At 48.8% G+C, this 20559-nt stretch overlaps 1 protein-coding gene across 1 annotated transcript in view; it reads right to left on the reverse strand.

Moving 5' to 3' along the window:
• PITPNC1 (phosphatidylinositol transfer protein cytoplasmic 1) overlaps positions 1-20559 on the reverse strand; it is a 164468-nt gene that overhangs the window by 36261 nt on the left and 107648 nt on the right. The window contains exons 3-4 of the mRNA XM_075579965.1: positions 11446-11534; positions 9866-9873 (exon numbers count right to left, since the gene is read on the reverse strand). Coding sequence (XP_075436080.1) covers positions 9866-9873; positions 11446-11534 — 97 coding nt within the window. The remainder of the gene's footprint in view (positions 1-9865; positions 9874-11445; positions 11535-20559) is intronic.

Raw genomic sequence — 20559 nt, forward strand, 5'->3', positions numbered from 1 at the left:
TTGAGAACTGCAGCTGCCCACCCCTGCTGTAGAGCGATACACTAGAAATACTATGACAATGAAAGGGTAGTGAATCCATGGGACCTCATTTTCCTACGTCTATTGAGTTTATTAAAAACACGTTTGATGCAAACAGCAGTCATATGACCTCCTTTATTGATGCCATTCAACGCGTGGCCTGCCCCTTCCACCTCTTGGGCTCAGATCCACACGCTTCAGTTAAGTGGCTTATGGCGTTCAGTGGGGATTTTCAGATGGAAACGACCTGGACGTTGGCCTAGGTTAAGGTCACGTGAAGTCTTACCACATACAGCTCAACCCCCTTATAACGCTGCGCTTGGGGTCCAAAGAATCACATCGCACTATAAGCGGATCGCGTTAGAAATAATGTACAATTGTATGCATTGTACAATAAAGTATTTAAGACGCCAATAATCGTGTTGTAAAGTATTCATAAACACGAAGATTGGGAGCCACGCGTACATCGCGTTATAAGCGGATTCGCGTTGTAGCGGATCGCGTTGTAACAGGGTTGAGCTGTATCTTCAAAGGCTAATGATGTAGCAATAAAGAGGCAATCCAAGCATTTTTAACACAGTCGAAGAGCCTGCTTCAGCACAGGTGGCTCAATCAGTGGTTCAGTCGAGCCACTGATTGTACCACCTGTGCTGAAGTAGTGATATCTTTAAAACCTGACCTGTTGGGGGGTGGGGGTGTCTTGAAGACTGGAGTTGTGAACCCATGCCTTGATGGGTTCAGGCTTGGGCCATGGTCATGAAGCAATTCTCCCCAGCGTATTATACAGCAGGTGCATTCTTGGCTTGAGTTCAACGCGAGGCCCCATCTCGCCCATGTAATTCAGTCCTAGGATTGAACCTACAAATCAATTATTCCTGCAGGAGACATTTGCCCATCTAAGCAGGCCACGGGGAAGATTAAAGGACCACGTGACATCGTCAGCGTGCATTCTTATTAATTATATGGGCGGGACATTTTCTGGAGTCAAACGGGGAGAGAAAACCTTATGCCCAGCGTGTCAACCCCTTCACTGCTTTAGAGAGACACACGCTGAATTTGGGGCAGATGACGCACTTCTGAAAGGGACACGGACTGACCCCGCAGTCTGCCACCGCTGACCTTAATCAGTAAAGGCAACTCAACTCAACTCTGAGAAACGAGCTTTCGGACGTAACAGGGAACAGGCTGCAGTTCCCGCTTCTGCTCTCACATAGCTGCACTAAATAGCACTTTATTTTTAATCCAACCGTTTCAATTGCAAAAGGTTGTCCTCGCGATCCGACGGTGCGTTACCCGTCGAACGGGTTATCCGACGTCATTATCCGAAATATCATTCCCCGGTGTCATTCAATCCCAACGCCATTAAATATCCCACCGCTTCATGATATAAATGTAGACGGCCCTGCCACAAAAGCTGAAACTAGGTTAGGCAAACGCCTGCTTGATATTCATATTAATTATGTCTCCAGAAGCAATTAAGGAGCAGACAGCGCGTCTTGAAATGAAAAATGCAAAATGTATGAAGGATCCCTGGTTAATTATTGCGGTGGAGAAGAGGGGGGGGGGGGGGGGGCTGTTATATTTAGCACAGCCACGGATCCATTCTGATGGTTCCCATTCACAAGCCCGGCTCCACTCTCCTCGCTGATCAAAGCTCTCATTCATTCATGAAAATCAAAATGCATAGTGTGAGAAAAGCGCTATGCTGCACTGGGCGACCCCATTAGCAATTTCCTGTCCATCAAGTTGGAACAGAATACGGGATGATATTGTCTAAAGCTCTCAAAAGGTACAATACTTTGTTGTATTTTTGGGATGTATACATACCCAGGTTGGGTAGGGTTGCCAGGTGTCCGGTATTGACCCGGCCTGTCCTGTATTTGGACACAGTCCAGTAATAATGGATATGTATGTGTCCGTCTCTGGACATGTATGTGTATACTGGTATTACCTCTCTGGGCGTGTATGTGTATACCGGTATTACCCCTCTGGGCGTGTATGTGTATACCGGTATTACCTCTCTGGGCGTGTATGTGTATACCGGTATTACCTCTCTGGATGTGTATGTGTATACCGATATTACCTCTCTGGGCGTGTATGTGTATACCGGTATCACCTCTCTGGGCATGTCTGTGTATACCGGTATTACCTCTCTGGGCGTGTATGTGTATACCGGTATTACCTCTCTGGGCGTGTATGTGTATACCGGTATTACCTCTCTGGGCGTGTATGTGTATACCGATATTACCTCTCTGGGCGTGTATGTGTATACCGGTATTACCTCTCTGGGCGTGTATGTGTATACCGGTATTACCTCTCTGGGCGTGTATGTGTATACCGGTATTACCTCTCTGGGCGTGTATGTGTATACCGATATTACCTCTCTGGGCGTGTATGTATATTCCGGTATCACCTCTCTGGGCGTGTATGTGTATACCGGTATTACCTCTCTGGGCGTGTATGTGTATACCGGTATTACCTCTCTGGGCGTGTATGTGTATACCGGTATTACCTCTCTGGGCGTGTATGTGTATACCGGTATTACCTCTCTGGGCGTGTATGTGTATACCGGTATTACCTCTCTGGGCGTGTATGTGTATACCGGTATTACCTCTCTGGGCGTGTATGTGTATACCGGTATTACCTCTCTGGGTGTGTATGTGTATACCGGTATTACCTCTCTGGGCGTGTATGTGTATACCGGTATTACCTCTCTGGGCGTGTATGTGTATACCGGTATTACCTCTCTGGGCGTGTATGTGTATACCGGTATTACCTCTCTGGGCGTGTATGTGTATACCGGTATTACCTCTCTGGGCGTGTATGTGTATACCGGTATTACCTCTCTGGACATGTATGTGTATACCGGTATTACCTCTCTGGGCGTGTATGTGTATACCGGTATTACCTCTCTGGGCGTGTATGTATATACCGGTATCACCTCTCTGGACATGTATGTGTATACCGGTATTCCCTCTCTGGGAGTGTATGTGTATACCGGTATTACCTCTCTGGGCGTGTATGTATATACCGGTATCACCTCTCTGGACATGTATGTGTATACCGGTATTCCCTCTCTGGGTGTGTATGTGTATACCGGTATTACCTGTCTGGGCGTGTATGTGTATACCGGTATTACCTCTCTGGGCGTGTATGTGTATACCGGTATTGCCTCTCTGGGCGTGTATGTGTATACCGGTATTACCTCTCTGGGGGTGTATGTGTATACTGGTATTACTTCTCTGGGCGTGTATGTGTATACCGGTATTACCTCTCTGGACGTAGTGACCTGACCGGCTTGGGGGGGCCGCGGGATTTCCCTGAGCAGGTATAGAGCAGGGCTGCTGCTAGGGGGCTGGGCAGCTTCCTCCATCCTGATTGGCTGCATTACCCAGCAGCAGCCAATCAGGAGTAGGTGTCAGAAGCCTGGAGGTGGGGCCAAGGAGAGGAGGAAACAGCATGGAGCGAGAGCGTGCGTAGCTCCTTTCACCATTTGTGTCCACTATTTTTGTAGAAGCCGCCTGGCAACCCTACCCACGTCACAAACGCAGGCTTCAGCCTTTTAATAACCGTTTCACGTAACGAGCAGCTCTTAGGCTCCTGACACACAGCACTCAAGACACCGGCATTGTTTAAAAAGCCCTACGCGGGATAACTGCGCCCCCCATCTGGGCAGTTAACGCAAGATTGGGCGCGATATCCTAAATCCTGCTCTTAGTCCCGGTCAAAAACGCCGGTTATCCCTTCTTGGTCATTTCCTCCCCCTTTTCTGGAAGATTTAATACCCATTCAAATGAATGGAGCCCACAACTTTCCTGGCAAGGGGAAGACGCATCACAGCATACTGAATTGGCGCCTTAAGTCGTCCGCGGTAATAGGCAACTGTGTGGATATGAACTGAAACATTCAATTTGGCATAACCCTGATTTTTTTTTTCTGCTTCAGCGCAGGAGGAACAGAAGGGTCAGTCACGAAAAATTTATTTTTAGGGCCCCACAAGACGTCACACCACAAGCTATAAAAAGTATTTTTGACGTTGCTAAGCATTAGGATTTTTTTTTCTCTTTGGTGTCGCTCGTGTGAGGTTTGCTAGGAACGGGAAGTCAGACAGTCAAAAGCGAATTCACTTCATGTCCCAGCATCCTGACAGCTACAGCCGGGAGCAGCTGCTTTCCCCCCCCCTCCCCTTCCCCCCCCCCTCCCCTTCCCCCCCCCTCCCCTCCCCTTCCCCCCCCCTCCCCTCCACTCCCCTTTCCCCCCCCCCTCTCCCCCTCTCTGCTCCCCTTTCCCCACCCCCCCCCTCATCGTATTACATTTTATTCCATCTTTCTTTTCAACATTATTATCCAACCTTTACATCAAATAGTCATCTATTGTTCCACCATTTATACATAATACTACCTATTACGGGCAACGCCAGGTCTCTCAGCTAGTTCAAAATAAAAACAAGGTTTGTTTCCAGTTTTCTAAAGTTATCTGTATATAACTAGGAATTCAAAACCTGCTTTTTAAAAAAAAAAAAAAAAAAAAAGCCTGGCAAACAGACCCTAATAAACTGGCAGCCATCTTTCCTTCTCCCTTTCGTCTTTTCTACCCTTTTGTTGGTCTTCCTCGTCGTTCCACTATATATTTTCTGTAGGTTCCCGGCTGTAGGTCTGGTGACGGGTGTTCTCCCCAAGTTCTTACACGCGGCTCTAGTGCTGAGTTTCTTGGTGAGTAGCGCCACAAGAGAGATTGTCCTGGAACAGGATTCCATATTCCTCTGTCTCCCTTAGCAGCTCATGGGATTCATGTCTCCCCAGTTCAGCTGCCTGTTATTTTCCCTGTCCCAGCAGCTAGCAAGCTCAGCCTCTCTCTCTCTCAGAATGGGCTAGTCTGCTCTCCCCCTCTGCCTTGCTCACAGATGGTCTGTCCCCAGGCTATCCTGCTACCCAGAATTCACTCACAGTTCCTTTTACCTTCAACATTGGCTGAGTGAGTACCTTCTGTTATTCTCTCTACTGGCAAGGCCTCGTCCTTTTCACCTTTCCCCACTATCAAGCATATTCACTGTAAGAGACATTCTCTCACAACACCATCATCCATAAGTGCCTTTGTGTATCTATGCTTTCCCCAATAAAGTGAAGCTTGTAACAGGAACGAGTTGAAGCTATCTGGGCTATTCATACCACACATGGAGTATATTCAAATGTAGTATGTATTGAAGGGAATACAGGCACTTCAACCAACGTTTCGGTCTGCAGAGAGCGACCTTCCTCAGGGCTGTGTATGAATCCTGATAGGTTAAGTTTGTCTGTACCACGCCCAGTCACAGGGGTAGGACGATGACATCATACTGGGGTATAAAAGGAGCTGTAGAAGCTTCCGGGCCCCAGGCTCCTGGAGGACACCAGAGGAGTCTCACTGTGTTAATGGTCTGTCTTTAATGTGCAACTTTGTGTGAAGAAGTAGGGTCACCTTTTTTTTTATTTTTACAGTTAGGGAAGTGTCCCTTATTGAGGAATGGCCACTGTAATAGTCAAAATGCTGGAGAACGCTATCTTTCCTTGAGAGTAGGACACGTATGTAAACCCTCCAAGTAATGGATCCCTCCCTAGCAGTGCAAGATATTTGCAACACTTTCCTGTTTGTGATCATTTGTTGCCAGTGCTCCCAGCCATTTGAGCTGCAAACTGTAACAATAGATAATGTTACCTTAGGCTGCGGCCCCGCTGCCTGCGCTGCACGCGCGTCCGCGAGGCAGGCGGCGCGTGCAGCCGAGTCCCCCGGTCTGCAGAGAGCTGCAGGGGGAAAGCCGGGGGGGGCGGGGAGGGGTGGGGGAGTGACGGGGGGGGCGGCCGTGACGTCACCCGGCAGGTTCGCCCTCATTGGCTGAACCGCCGGGGGGCGTGGCCTAGCGCTCCGTCGCGACTCCTGCTCTCAATTCTCTTGAGAGCAGGAGTATGTCGGCGCAGCACGGCGGCTCTCCCCTCGCAGCGGGCCCGGCGCCATTGTGGGGCGGCTCTTGTCCCTGCAGCGTCCGCCACAGCGGGCGCTGCAGTAGCCAGCGGGGACCTGGCCTTAGTATAACTCAGCAGCTACAATGTATTCTGACATTACTGACTGAAGTGTTGATTGAAACGGAAAGGCGGCCATTATGTTGGCCGCACAACCAGGATTGTTGCAGCTTTGTAACCGGAGCCCCAAACGATTGCCAGCACAGGTAAGAATGTAGATTTATACATTGCTTTACATATAAGTAGCGGGTATGTAACATGGCTGCTTTAGGGTAAAATAACTCTTCATATTTACATTCTGCTTGGCTGCTGTGGTTTCTCTCACTGGTGACCATTCTAATTCATCCCTGGGACCCTGATTTTTGGGGCTCTGTATTTCAAACAAAGGGTAATAGAGAGAGGGGTGGGGGGGAGGGGCAGTAGATAATATATATGTACTGGGTGCACAGCACTGATATCTACAAACAATTATGTTTCACCCGCTCCGTAAAGATGACCGTTTTGAACGGCCCAGCAGTGAGATCAGGATGATGGTGATTAATGCTGAGAGATTACCACGTCATATTCTGCCGGTATCTATATATAGCAGCCCACGCCGAGCGGCTGCTGTCTGGCTCCGGGTAAAACAGCCCATCTTAATGTAGCCTTCAAAGGCAGAAGCGTTATCGCCCATAAATAATATATAGACGGAACCCCCATAGGATGTAGAGCAGGGGGGCGGGCCGACGCCAGCAACTCAAGGGCCACCAAACAGGACAGGGTTTCAGGATCTCCAGTACGGTAAGCTGCGAATGGTGTATCCAAGGACGTGGATAATGTCATCCCGGCGTTGCCAGCGGAGGGTTAAATGAGAGCGTTTCTTCGCACAGAGATGGATTTAACGTTGCCGTAGCAATGGAATGCGCTCACAAGACGCTCCCCTGCCGGTAAATCTTTACAGGGACAAGTTCAAACAGAAGCGGTCCAGCACGTAAGGTGGTCACTGAGCACACGAGCTTTGCATCTGATTATATACACGTTATAGCAATACATTCCACTTCCTCATATGTAAGTGTCCGGCAGAGGCCGGTTTATTAGACTTCTCTCCAAACGAGGATAGAGCGACACTGGTAGCAGGACACCGGGAGCGAGACCCCGGTAGGACCATATGCGGTCATCTACATTATCAAGGGGGTTGGACGGTGTTCAGTGTCCTGTCCAGCCCCCTTGATGACGTAGATGACCGAATATGGTCCTATAGTATCCTCCCTCATGAGCGATCGGTCACCTGCATCCATCCTGGGGTGTGTTGGACAGACACAGAGATGGCTTCTTACCTTCTGAGCTGCTCGGGGACCGGGCACACTCACGGAGACCCCTTCTGTACCGCAGGCGAGTGCGCCGCGTCCCTCTGCGCAGCTCTTCCGGAATGTACGGCTTGTTGGCTGATGGCTCTTAAGGATTTATGCGGCGGGGGTTCCCATTCAGAAGCGGGGACACCCCCCCACCCCACCCCAGCATTAAGTCTTTCTGTTTTTCTGGCACCGAGATCGCCCGCCGGTCACAGCACCGTAAGCGACCGCAGCACCGAGAACAGTACGCCGCGCTACATCTGTATATCGTGATTACGCAGTTTCCAATACATGCCAACAATACCTCAAAGGAAGCCGAGAGATTCTCGTCGTAATCCCCACCCCCCCCCCCCACTACGTCACCAATGCCCACCCCCCGCAATACATCACCAATGCCCCCTCAAAAAAGTCACTAAATATCATTCGCCCCATCTCCTCATTGGCCACTGTACCACGCAGCGCAAAGCATTATGGGGCGTTATTTTGCCGTTACATCGTCCGCAGCTCGGCATCTCGATCGGCGATGGCGGATAATAATAAAGCCAAAACATGTTTTTGAGGCCCAAACGCCGCCTCTTTCGGGGAGCACCAAGCTTCTGCGTGGAGGAGAAACAATGGGTGATCCCGGGAGCCTCCAAGCCATTCGAGAGTGCCACGGACTTTGCGGGAGAGTAGGCCGTTTCCATAGGATACTACTAGCAGTGAGTATATAGACTTATCATTACACATACTCCCCTGAATCCCACTACAAGGGAACAATGTAGGTGCATCTGTATGACAGGCAATAACTTGTTTAACCCCTTCAGTGCAAAACGGTCCTGCCACCTCCCCAACCGCTGCTGGGGTCCAGCGGCCAGACATTAAGTGAAGGGGAAAGGGTGTAAGCCTCAATCAACGCTAAAAAAAACTCCTACAGAATGAGGCCTTGGTCTAAATAGTACATCAAGGGTCGCTAACTCCAGTCTTCAAGGGCCACCAACAGTCCAGGTGTTCAGGACTGAGCCACTGATTGAGCCACCTGTGCTGAAGCAGGGATATCCCTAACACCTAACCTGTTGGTGGCCCTTCGGGACTGGAGTTGACCACTGCTGGCACACATCATAGAGACTCTAGGATGGCACTTTTTATGACGTACGCGGGTTACCTATCGATTCAAAGGAAAAGGGGGTTAAGTGTAAGTTCGAAGGGGGCTTACAGAACATTGTAATTGGGGAAATCGAGCCTCTCCCCGTGTGAATCAATTGGCTTAGATCTAAACACAAGACCAAGGTTGAATGTCACTTTTTTTTTTACCTCCCCCGGATCAGCGGGGCAGATTTCATCCCTGGCAAGGGAAAGGAATGAAACAAAAAAGCAGACCTAAAAATCCAGCCGAATAAATCAGCGACAAGGCAGCCCCGACAATAAGATGAGTAGGAAGAATACCAAGGGGGGAGGGAGGGAGAGAGGGAGGGAGAGAGGGAGGGAGAGAGAGAGAGGGAGAGAGAGAGAGGGAGAGAGAGAGAGAGAGAGAGAGAGAGAGAGAGAGAGAGAGAGAGAGAGAGGGAGAGAGAGAGAGGGAGATGCAGAAAGGTTAAGTAAGCAGAGAAAATGTTAACAGAACGGCAGTGGCAGAGAGCAGTGATAATTCCATTCAGATAATCCTCGCTCAGTGTCTGCTCTCTCATTCTAATTCCCGGAACGCGTCGGGCTGTGGCTGGTAAGAGGTGTCAAGCTTGTTTCTCAGTCTGACTTCTAATAAAGAAGCTGTTTCTTCTCTGGTTTTTTTTTTTCTCGCCCTCCCAGATTTTTATCTTTATTAAGAGAGTTGACATCGTTTTTAAGTTTATATACAGTGCTGACCGCGTATGTGGAGGAAGGGGGGGTGGAGCGTGGCGGGGGGCGCGGCCATGACGTCACCCGGCAGCTTCGCCCTCATTTGCAGAACCGCCTGGGGGGCGTGGCCTAGGGCTCCGTCGCTGGCGATATTTGAAAGCTTACTGATTTGGCGACGTCATTATCCCTTCGAAGTCAGCGAAACCTTCTGCAGGGAATCGAATTTGGGGAGAAGAACCCTTCAAATTTAGCGAGCCGGACAGTTGGAGATACACCATACATCACGGCGCCATGTCTTGATTTCTAGCGGTAGCTCACAGGGGTAGGGGGGAGCATGGGGACGTGGCGGGGACCCTGGAGGGGTTAATCCTTTTGCACCGCATTTTTGCAGCTCTTGTGCAGCTCCAAGAGTTTTTTTTATTTTTTTATAAATAGGCCCGCGTACGTGGCATTAATAACACATTTCTCCGCATGTACCCAAGGGACTGAAATATATATATATGGCATGCAGGCTTACAAATGCTTTGGCCAAAGGGTTTAACAAAATACCCTTTTTCATGAGAATATTATTTTATCTTAGCCTAATTGGTAGGAGCGCAGGAATCGCTATTTTTGTTTTTATATATATATATATTGATCCTGAAACCTGAAAAGGGGGATACAGAGAGGAATGAATAAAAAAAAAGCAAAAAAAAAAAGACTTACTGTGTATTCTGCGCGCAGATTAGCAGCAATCCAGCAGAGAGAGAACCCAAGAAAAGAAGAAAATACTGCATTAGCGAGACAGATATCACAAGCCAGCCCAGGATTTCTCTAACTCCAGTAATACCGTTTGTAACAACTGCGGCTGGAAGAGTTCTACGTACTGTGCTGCCGTACACTGTCATTGCTTTAATTATGAATACTATTATTATTATTATTAGGCCCTATGTGTCACTGCAACACCAAATACAGTACAGGCATACCCCGCATTAACGTACGCAATGGGACCGGAGCATGTATGTAACTATGTAACACAGGCACACCCCGCATTAACGTACGCAATGGGACCGGAGCATGTATGTAACTATGTAACACAGGCATACCCCGCATTAACGTACGCAATGGGACCGGAGCATGTATGTAACTATGTAACACAGGCATACCCCGCATTAACGTACGCAATGGGACCGGAGCATGTATGTAACTATGTAACACAGGCATACCCCGCATTAACGTACACAATGGGACCGGAGCATGTATGTAACTATGTAACACAGGCATACCCCGCATTAACGTACGCAATGGGACCGGAGCATGTATGTAACTATGTAACACAGGCATACCCCGCATTAACGTACGCAATGGGACCGGAGCATGTATGTAACTATGTAACACAGGCATACCCCGCATTAACGTACACAATGGGACCGGAGCATGTATGTAACTATGTAACACAGGCATACCCCACATTAACGTACGCAATGGGACCGGAGCATGTATGTAACTATGTAACACAGGCATACCCCGCATTAACGTACGCAATGGGACCGGAGCATGTATGTAACTATGTAACACAGGCATACCCCGCATTAACGTACACAATGGGACCGGAGCATGTATGTAACTATGTAACACAGGCATACCCCGCATTAACGTACGCAATGGGACCGGAGCATGTATGTAACTATGTAACACAGGCATACCCCGCATTAACGTACGCAATGGGACCGGAGCATGTATGTAACTATGTAACACAGGCATACCTCGCATTAACGTACGCAATGGGACCGGAGCATGTATGTAACTATGTAACACAGGCATACCCCGCATTAATGTACACAATGGGACCGGAGCATGTATGTAGAGTGAAAATGTACTTAAAGTGAAGCACTCCCTTTTCCCCACTTATCGATGCATGTGCTGTACTGCAATCGTCCTATACGTGCATAACTGATGTAAATAACACATGTGTAACAGGCTCTATAGTCTCCCCGCTTGCGCACAGCTTCGGTACAGGTAGGGAGCCGGTATTGCTGTTCAGGACGTGCTGACAGGCGCATGCGCGAGCTGCCGTTTGCCTATTGAGCGAGATGTACTTACTCGCGAGTGTACTTAAAGTGAGTGTCCTTAAAGAGGGGTACGCCTGTACATTGTTTTGTATACGTTTCTCTTTTTCATGCGCCACTGCAGGCTATCGTTCCAACACGGCCCAGAGGATTCATACCTCACTCACAAAACCACTGCCGTCCCATCCAAGGAACGCCGTGGGTTGCAATACCCAAGGCATGTAGATCATATCTCACCTGTAATTGTGTACGGGTAGTAGTTCCAAGCCTTTTCCGTCACGTAGAAGATTTTGGGGACCACCGCTCTAGCCCAGCTTGGGAGTTTGCTGCAAGACACCAGAATTACAGGGTGATATCGAGTTTATTCTCCCCCTCCCCCCCCCCGACTTTTTTGCTTACAAGGTTGGAAACCATGGGGTCCCCCTGAAAGCTGAAACGTGATCTTTTCAGATCCAGGGTTCCCCAAAATATTCCAAGGTGACGGTAGCGAGTCCCCTCCAGGTGAAACCGAATGGATTTGGCCGTCGGCTAGGTACAGCGCTATGTTCCCTGGTAAGTACCGAAGAAACCAGAGCCGAAACTAGCGCAGTTGAGCTTCGGTGAATAGGGGTGCCAGGCTTCCCCAAAAATACTGGACACAATGGTGAAAGGTGCGAAGTGCTTGACACACACACACACACACACACACACACACACACACACACACACACACACACACACACATGCTCGAGACACACACACCATCCAGACACACACTCGAGACACACACACACACCTCTCCACTCTATGCTGTTTCCTCCTCTCCTTGGCCCCACCCTCAGGCACCTGACACCTCCTCCTGATTGGCTGTTGCTGGGTAATGCAGCCAATCAGGGTGGAGGAAGCTGCCCGGGCCCCTAGCAGCAGCCCTGCTCCCTCCCTGCTCGGGGAAATCCTGCGGCCCCCCAAGCCGGTCAGGTCACTATGTACAGAGAGGTAATACTGGACACACACATGTCCAGTATTACCTCTAAAACATTTTGCTGGACAAAGTCTCCAACTACAGGACAGGCCGGTTCAATACTGGACACCTGGCAACCCTACCAGTGACCCCCATGCCTCCCACCCTGGAAGTGGGCGGGCAGCTGCTGTTTGAACCCTTTGTTCCGGAGGGGTCATGGTGCCTGAGTGCCCTGACCCCTCCGTTAACGTGCAGTCACGTGACAGCTTTCCATACCGGTCATGTGACCGTGGCGGCCATTTTGCAGGAAACGGAAGGGGAGGGATCGAGCATGGACAAACAAGCCCTTTGAACGTGACATCACGGGGGACCACAGGCTGCCAGTCCCCATGACAGCGACTAAATCAAAGGGTTAAAGGACACATACCACTGAAGTAAATTTCTTAAAAGGGGTGTGTTCCCTTTTACCCCTTCACTGCCACAAGTACTAATAATGCACGGAATGTCTCGGCACAGTATGTACTAACTAGGGAATAATCTCCTTTGCAAAGACATTTACACTGCGCTGTTCTAAAGGCTGAATCTCCAGGGAGATATCGAAGTGTCTTATCTTCTCCCGCGTGCTCCCTGCATCTAAATTTCCCTTTGTGTGCCGCCTGAGCACCCGAGAAGGACAGGGAAGGCTTTTGAAGTCCGCAGGCCGGAGCGGGGCAGGCAGCAGAAAGAAGTGTGGCATTTTAAATTGCTTTATTTATAGAAAGGCGTAGAAAGTCTCCAGCAGCACCAGATGCATAAAACCCTTTAATTAAATCCCTGCATCTCTAGAGATACCTTTGTGACGCTTGAATGTAACCTGTGAGGTCAGCCCTGGGTTTTCATAAAAGCCTTTGAGTTTGCTATGGCAACAAGGCACTAGAGGAGGTACAGTACCACAGACTCTTGCTAATTTTTTGTGAGTCTTAATGACTTTTGGCATTCAAGGTCTCAAAGACTTCATCACCTTTAAATTCAAGTGCCCCTGGCACATTTATTTCTTAACGATAAACAAGTCTGTCTCTTTGTTTTTTATTATCTAATAATAACTTTATTTCATATAGCGCTTTTCTCCCCATCAGACTCCCGCGCTTCCCAATTACAGTATAGCGCGCGGGACGCAGCACGTAGGAATGTTACAGACACAGTCCCTGCCCAGGTGAGCTTACAATCTATGTTTTTGGTGCCTGAGGCACAGGGAGATAAAGTGAAGGTCACAAGGAGCCGACACCGGGAATTGAACCAGGGTCCCCTGATTCACACTCAGTGCCACTGTTATCCGTCAGGGTCTTTCCTCACCGAGGCACTCCTTATGCTCATGGATGTTGAGTAAGGCTGTCCTTCTTTACGCCAGGTAGATAATGTATACTGTATTTATTATAACATTAAACATGAAATGAGATTAAATAAAACACTTCAGTCACCAGCACAGAAAATGCTGCTAAATGGTTAGCATTTGGGAGTTAATTAGGCAGTGTGGGAGTTGACGTTGGAATATATGCATTATAGGCATGTTACACGTGTATTGGGACTTGCACAAAATACTGTGCCTCGCGTTTTAGTGTCCGTTTTACAGTCTGAGATTTATTTGCCAGCTTTTTTAAACCGAGTCCTAAAAACCTAACGCCGCCTTGGGTGGTGGATGATTTGACAGTAAAGTCTGCAAAAGTACAAGTTCCACCCTTGCAGGGCCCCCCTGATGGGCCTGGAACTTCACGCCCGCTTCCTCTTTTTCGCCATCCGGGGGGGGGGGCGCTGGTTGTGGTTATGTGATCACTCCATGCGCAATCACATGACAGGAAGTGGCTCGGACACTGTCAAGTTGAAAGGGTCAGTCCCTCCTAGAACGCGAGTGGACTAAGGACCGTGGCATGTTTAACAGGAGCAGGAGTGACGTGCGTCTCAGAAGACACTTGGTCTAACAAGTGGCAGCATGCTTGATCAAATAGGTGACAATAAAAAAAAACACCTTTTACTACGAGTTACACACAAAGGCAATAGTTGTGCCTGTGGAATAAACAAATACTTTAGACTGAAAGGACTTTGTAGTATATATTTTCTAGCCTCCCAAATGTCAGGGCTCCTTATAATTTGTGTTTCGTGATATTCTGCTGGTCTTGGTCAAGATAACAAGGCTTGGTCAAGATAACAAGGCTAAGACGTGTACCGTAACTGTAGTGTCTGTCTTCAGTCTGTACTGTAGAAGGAATTTGTTCCTCTCAAGAAGAGAGACCTGTGAAAATACACTCCTGTGCTTTCATGTAGAGCGCCTTCCCTCTTTTGATCCATTACTCGCGTTATTTTTAGCAGAATAAATGGCCGTATGTAACCAGGCGGGTTACAGTAGAACGACACCAAGGATGAGTGCTATTCACAGTTGCCACGGCTCGCCCGTCTTTCAATGTTCTCTCTCTCCGCAATCCATACTGGAACGTCAGAATAAAAATAACTCAGAGGCTCACCTCTCCCACTGTGAGTAACAGCTGAGACAGAGTGAACCTTTTGGGATAAAATGTACAGAACGGTATTTCAAGGTCTACCAGCTACAAAAGCGAAGCCAAAACCCGCAGTGATTAATGTGGTGGAACACAGCAAAACATATTTGCTGCTAAAGTTTCGAGGTCCAAATCCACAAAGATCACTTAGGTCAGTTGACGGTTGCTGTTCCGGCTCAAGCACACTGTGGAAAGTGAGTAGAGGCCGGCAGTTAACTCGCTTCCCACAGATGCACACAGAGTCCTTCCTTTTGTGATTTTATTGTAAAAAGGAACAATAACAAAAATGGGGGGGGGGGTGGGGGGAGTGGGCAGGTGGCAAAAGTGAGGGAGGGGTAAAAGATAATTCTACCAGGAGATGGGACAACAGGCTGCTGGTTCCAAAAGAAAGGCCTGCTTTCCTGTCCAAGCAGGAACACGTAATGGGCTAATCCAACTATTAGGGGAGACAAGCACATCTCAACTAACTGAGAAGGGCAGGGGGGTTGCCAGGGCAACAGCCTAGGAGCTATTGGATGGCTACATTTGTTGCAAACTTAGGCTGAGCAGTGCTGGCAGCCGCAGAACAGAGAAAATATACAATCTGGTCCCAAGACAGCAACCTAGCCGTGTATCGTCAAGCCGCAGGGTTGCCACCATTCCGGCTTTGACCCGGAGACTACGGCTTTGGGATACTTATCCCCGGGCTATGGGTTTTGATGTAGAATTTCCAGGCGAAGGGCGGCAGACGAGTTGGACCGTCGGCGGGAGCAAACTTGAAGCAGGACGGCCGGGGAGGAGAGCGGCACCATTGATGTACACAGCGCTTCACAGTAGTAATACGCGTGACAATCATATAAATGACAAATAATACAAATAACAGATCATGGGAATAAGCGCTTAAGACATAAAAGTAACATTTCGGAAGAGGAGTCCCTGCTCTGAAGAGCTTACAATCTAATTGGTAGGAAGAACGTACAGAGACAGTAGGAGGGAGTTCTGGTAAGTGCGTCTGCAGGGGGCCAAGCTTTATGTATCAGGTGTATAGTATTAGCCACGGTGCTACTCATATGCTTCGTTAAGCAAGTGTGTCTTAAGGTGGGTCTTAAAAGGTGGATAGAGAGGGTGCTAGTCGGGTATTGAGGGGAAGGGCATTCCTGAGGTGCAGGGCAGTCAGTGAGAAAGGTTTAAGGCGGGAGAGGGCTTTAGATACAAAGGGGGTAGAGAGAAGACATCCTTGAGCAGAACGCAGGAGTCGGGATGGTGCATAGCGAGAAATTAAGGCTGAGATGTAAGGAGGAGCAGAAGTGTGTAAAGCTTTAAAAGTGAGAAGGAGAATGGAGTGTGAGATGCGGGATTTGATGGGAAGCCAGGAGAGGGATTTCATGAGGGGAGATGCTGAGACAGATCTAGGAAAGAGTAGAGTGATTCTGGCACCAGCGTTTAGGATAGATTGTAGGGGAGACAGGTGAGAGGCAGGAAGGCCAGACAGCAGGAGGTTACAGTAATCGAGACGGGAGAGAATGAGGGCCTTTGTCAGAGTTTTAGCAGTCGAGCAACAGAGGAAAGGGCATGTCTTAAAGTGATGGGTGATTAGGATAAAAAAAGTAGGTCTGCAAAAGAGAGGAAAAAAATGTCTTTGAGTAAGTGGGACGGCAGCTTTAACGCAGAGTTGGCAAGTAAGTGACACGGCATTAGATGAACAATGTTTGCAGACTGGTTTGTTTGAACAGTTTACGCAAGTGGTTTTATGAGCCAAGCTCAGGGATTAATGAAGCTGAGCTAACAGTTCCTCAATTAAAAGGGACTATAGTGGATCATTGGCTCTCGAAAAGGCTGATGGATGGGTTTAAAATCAGTGGCAGGTACGGAAACCTACAGTAGGTCCCTATTCAGTAGGGTAGGGGGGCTCAACTCCAGTTCTCTAGACTCCCCCCAACAGGTCAGGTTTTAAGGATATCCCTACTTCAGCACAGGTAACTCAATCAGCTGAGCCACCTGTGCTTAAACTGGGATGGATTGAGCCACTTGTGCTGAAGCTGGGATGGATTGAGCCACCTGTGCTGAAGCTGGGGTGGATGGAGCCACCTGTGCTGAAGCAGAGGGGCAGCCTTCGGGACTGAAGTTGGCCACCCCCACCATGCACTGTATATAGAAATATTAAGAAGTAAACACAGAGACCGTATCTAAAACAAGAAACGAACCTGTAAACCTATTGCACCTTGTGGCACAAAGGAACAACGCTCAGATAGGACACGTCCCATCACCTTCTTCGGACAGCCAGTTAAAGGGTTAAATAGCAGGCACTGCATTGTTGTTGGTACAGGGGGTGGGTAAAGCTCGTAGTTGCCCAAGGGTGGGCGTTTAACCTTTGCGGGAGGGTGGCTGTAGAAGTTAACCCCTTCATTACCTTAGCGGCTACAACAGCTTCTCCATTTGCATAAGTATTTTAGCTTCCTCTATCTCACAGATATTTGGCGGTTAATAGCAGGGGTGCACAAACTGGGGGGGCAGAGGCCCCGACGCGCTTCCCCGAAGGCACTTAAATTAAGTGCCGGGGAAGCTGCAAAGGCCTCTGTAAATTTCACGTGCCTTGGTTGAAACGGCTAACTGGAGACGCGTCGCCATGGCAACGTCACGTGACGCCGCGGGGTCATGTGACGTCACGTTGCTATGGCAACATGACGTCATGATGCCTAGACGCCGGGAACCAAGGTAAGTGGGGGAGGGACGCGCAGAGAGGGGGACAGCCGGCAGGGCGGCGCAGGAGAAAAGGACTGCGCTCCCCTGGTTTACAGCATATCCCTACCAACATTTTCTTTGTACTTTTAACTCCCCTGCTAATTTCTATCCACAAGGTCTAAACATTTTTCATCATTCCCTTCATAAAGCTCAACTTGTGGCAAATAAGCCTATTGAGACACTTAATCCAAAGACCTTTTTGACTGTATTTTAGAAAGATTTAAACAACGTTTATGTTGTTAAATAAGGAGAGGGAGAAACTCCCTGCAGTAAATCTCATTTTCTGTACAGTGGAATTGTAGGTTATGTGAATAAAATGAAGCAGTGGTACCCTGGGTATGAAAATTAAAAAGTAATGGTACTTCATATGTAATCCCCTGCACCATCACACTTCCTGCACTGCACTTAAAGGTGGAAATAAAGGGGTCACCGGAGCAGAACTGCGTTAATTTCAGCTCCGAGGACCGCCAGCTTCCCGAGATATTTACATCTAGGGTTAACAGGGGCTTCTCCAAAAATACTGGACACAATAGTGAAAGGTGCAATGTGCTTGAGACACACACACACACACACAAACACACACACACCTCTCTCCGCTCCATGCTGTTTCTCACCTTGGACCCACCCCAAGGCTCCTGACACCTCCTTCTGATTGGCTGCTGCCTGGTAATACAGCCAATCAGGATGGAGGAAGCTGCCCAGCCCCCTACCAGCAGCCCTGCTCTCCCTGCTCGGGAAATCCCGTGGACCCCCAAGCCAGTCAGGACTCTATGTCCAGAGAAATAATACTAGTATACACATACACGTCCAGAGACGTAATACTGGTATACACACTATGACAGAGTCACTGACTCTGGAGGATATGTGTACCATCCAGCCCTCAACCAGTTAACCTACTTCTGGAGAACTGCATGCACCTGCAGCCTAATTCAGCAGGATTCCTGAGAGACTGCAGGTCTAAAAAAAAAAGCAGGAAGTGATACAGAAAAGAGAGAGACTGTTTCCCCCAGAGAAGGGGGGGGGGGGAGGAGAGAGAGATAGAAGTGCTCCCCAGCTGCGGAAGCTGGTATAGAGGACCTACAGAGGAGTTTCTCTGGGCTCAACGTGGGGCTGAGTTCCCCTAGGAAGAAAGGAGAGACCGTGCTGAAGCAGGGTTGTCTGCTCCAAAAAGGACTAAGATAAGCAAAACCCTTATTATTGTATGCAGAGACTGTTTTACACTGTGGCATATGCCAGGGCATGTTTTTGGCTTGAGAACCAGCTTAGCTGGCCATGCAGTTAGTGAGGGCAAAAGCTATGGTGGGAATAGGTGTTTATTTTCTATGATTTGATTTTCTTAAAGAGATAATACCGGTATACACATACACGCCCAGAGAGGTAATACCGGTGTATACACATACACGCCCAGAGAGGTAATACCTGTGTATACAAATACACACCCAGAGAGGTAATACCGGTATACACATACACGCCCAGAGAGGTAATACCGGTATACACATACACGCCCAGAGAGGTAATACCGGTATACACACACACACGCCCAGAGAGGTAATACCGGTATACACATACACGCCCAAAGAGGTAATACCGGTATACACATACACGCCCAGAGAGGTAATACCGGTATACACATACACGCCCAGAGAGGTAATACCGGTATACACACACACACGCCCAGAGAGGTAATACCGGTATACACATACATGCCCAGAGAGGTAATACCGGTATACACATACACGCCCAGAGAGGTAATACCGGTATACACATACACGCCCAGAGAGGTAATACCGGTATATACTGTGACAGAAACCAGGGGATGGTAATAAATTCCGTATATAGGGCTCCCAGGATACTAGACAGTTTCTATCCTGTTTGGCCTGGGAGTGCAGCCTTATAATACATACACTCCATCCCACAGTTTGGCAAGCGCTGGAACTGAGGGATGAGAGATCCAGAACAGAGTTTGTCTGCTGCCTGATTTCTGTCACCTGTCATGCTAATTAGGAATCAGGTATGAAAGACTGATTTCCTGTTTGCTCTGGTCTCCCCACAAGAGCCAGGAGGCTGGAAGGCTGCTGAACTACAGAGGGGAGAAGCCTCTTCCCCAAACAGGTTCAATCTTTCTGTTCATTTGTGTAAGACTGCAAAAGTACCGTGTTTTGATGTTGGAAGTGGAAAAGCCACTTCCAACCCTGAGTCAGGGATATCTAAGTTAAGTTATCGCTCAGGTGAGCAGCTTTTGTTTTGATCTGTTTTCTGTTGTATGCACTGTGGCAGTCTCAGTGCCTGGGACTGAATAAACCAGGCATAGCCTGTTTAAAGGAACAGTACGTGACGCCTCATCATTTAACCTACCCTAAAAGACCGTGTTCTAAACAGTCCCGGACAAACGACGGAGCCCCGGAGTAAGCCGTTTGTCACATATGGTGGAGAATGCGGGCAGAACACTAGGGGGTCTGCGGGTTGAAGAACTTTGAAAAAAAAAAAAAAAAAAAAAAGTTTTTTTCATCCTCTGCAAACAAGATGGAAGACGTGGTGGGTGCGCTGGTACGCAATGTCGCTGCCCAGAAAGACGCGAATGAAACCCAGCAACAGCTGTTAATAGCCCAGCAAGAAACTAATGCAAACCAGCAGCAGACGAATGCAGCCCATCAACAGCTGCTAATAGCCCAGCAAGAGATTAATGCCAACCAGCAACAGGCGAATGCCAACCAGCAACAGGCGAATGCAAACCAGCAACAGACGAATGAAGCCCTGCAAAACGCGAATGCAAACCAGCAAGAGACAAACCGCTTGCTGAGAGAGGAGCAACAGCGGTTCGCTCAGGGCTTACAGCAGGAACTCGAGATCCTGAGGGGGACTATCAGTAACCTTCCACTGGCAGCGGCAGCCCCAGTACCGAAAATGACCAGGGCAAGCCACTACCTTCAGAAGATGGGACCCTCGGATGATGTGGAAGCCTATCTTCTCACGTTTGAACGCACGGCACAGAGAGAGGGATGGCCAGAAGCTGAGTGGGCTGGTCTAATCGCACCCTTCCTAAGCGGCGAACCCCAGAAGGCTTACTTTGATCTAGAGCCAGCCGAAGCTAACGTCTATGCAAAATTGAAGTTCGAGATCCTCGCCCGCCTCGGCGTAACCACGGCTGTTCGCGCCCAAAGG

Source organism: Ascaphus truei, chromosome 22 (assembly GCF_040206685.1).
Source record: "Ascaphus truei isolate aAscTru1 chromosome 22, aAscTru1.hap1, whole genome shotgun sequence".
In the NCBI taxonomy this organism is placed as follows: Eukaryota; Metazoa; Chordata; class Amphibia; order Anura; family Ascaphidae; genus Ascaphus; species Ascaphus truei.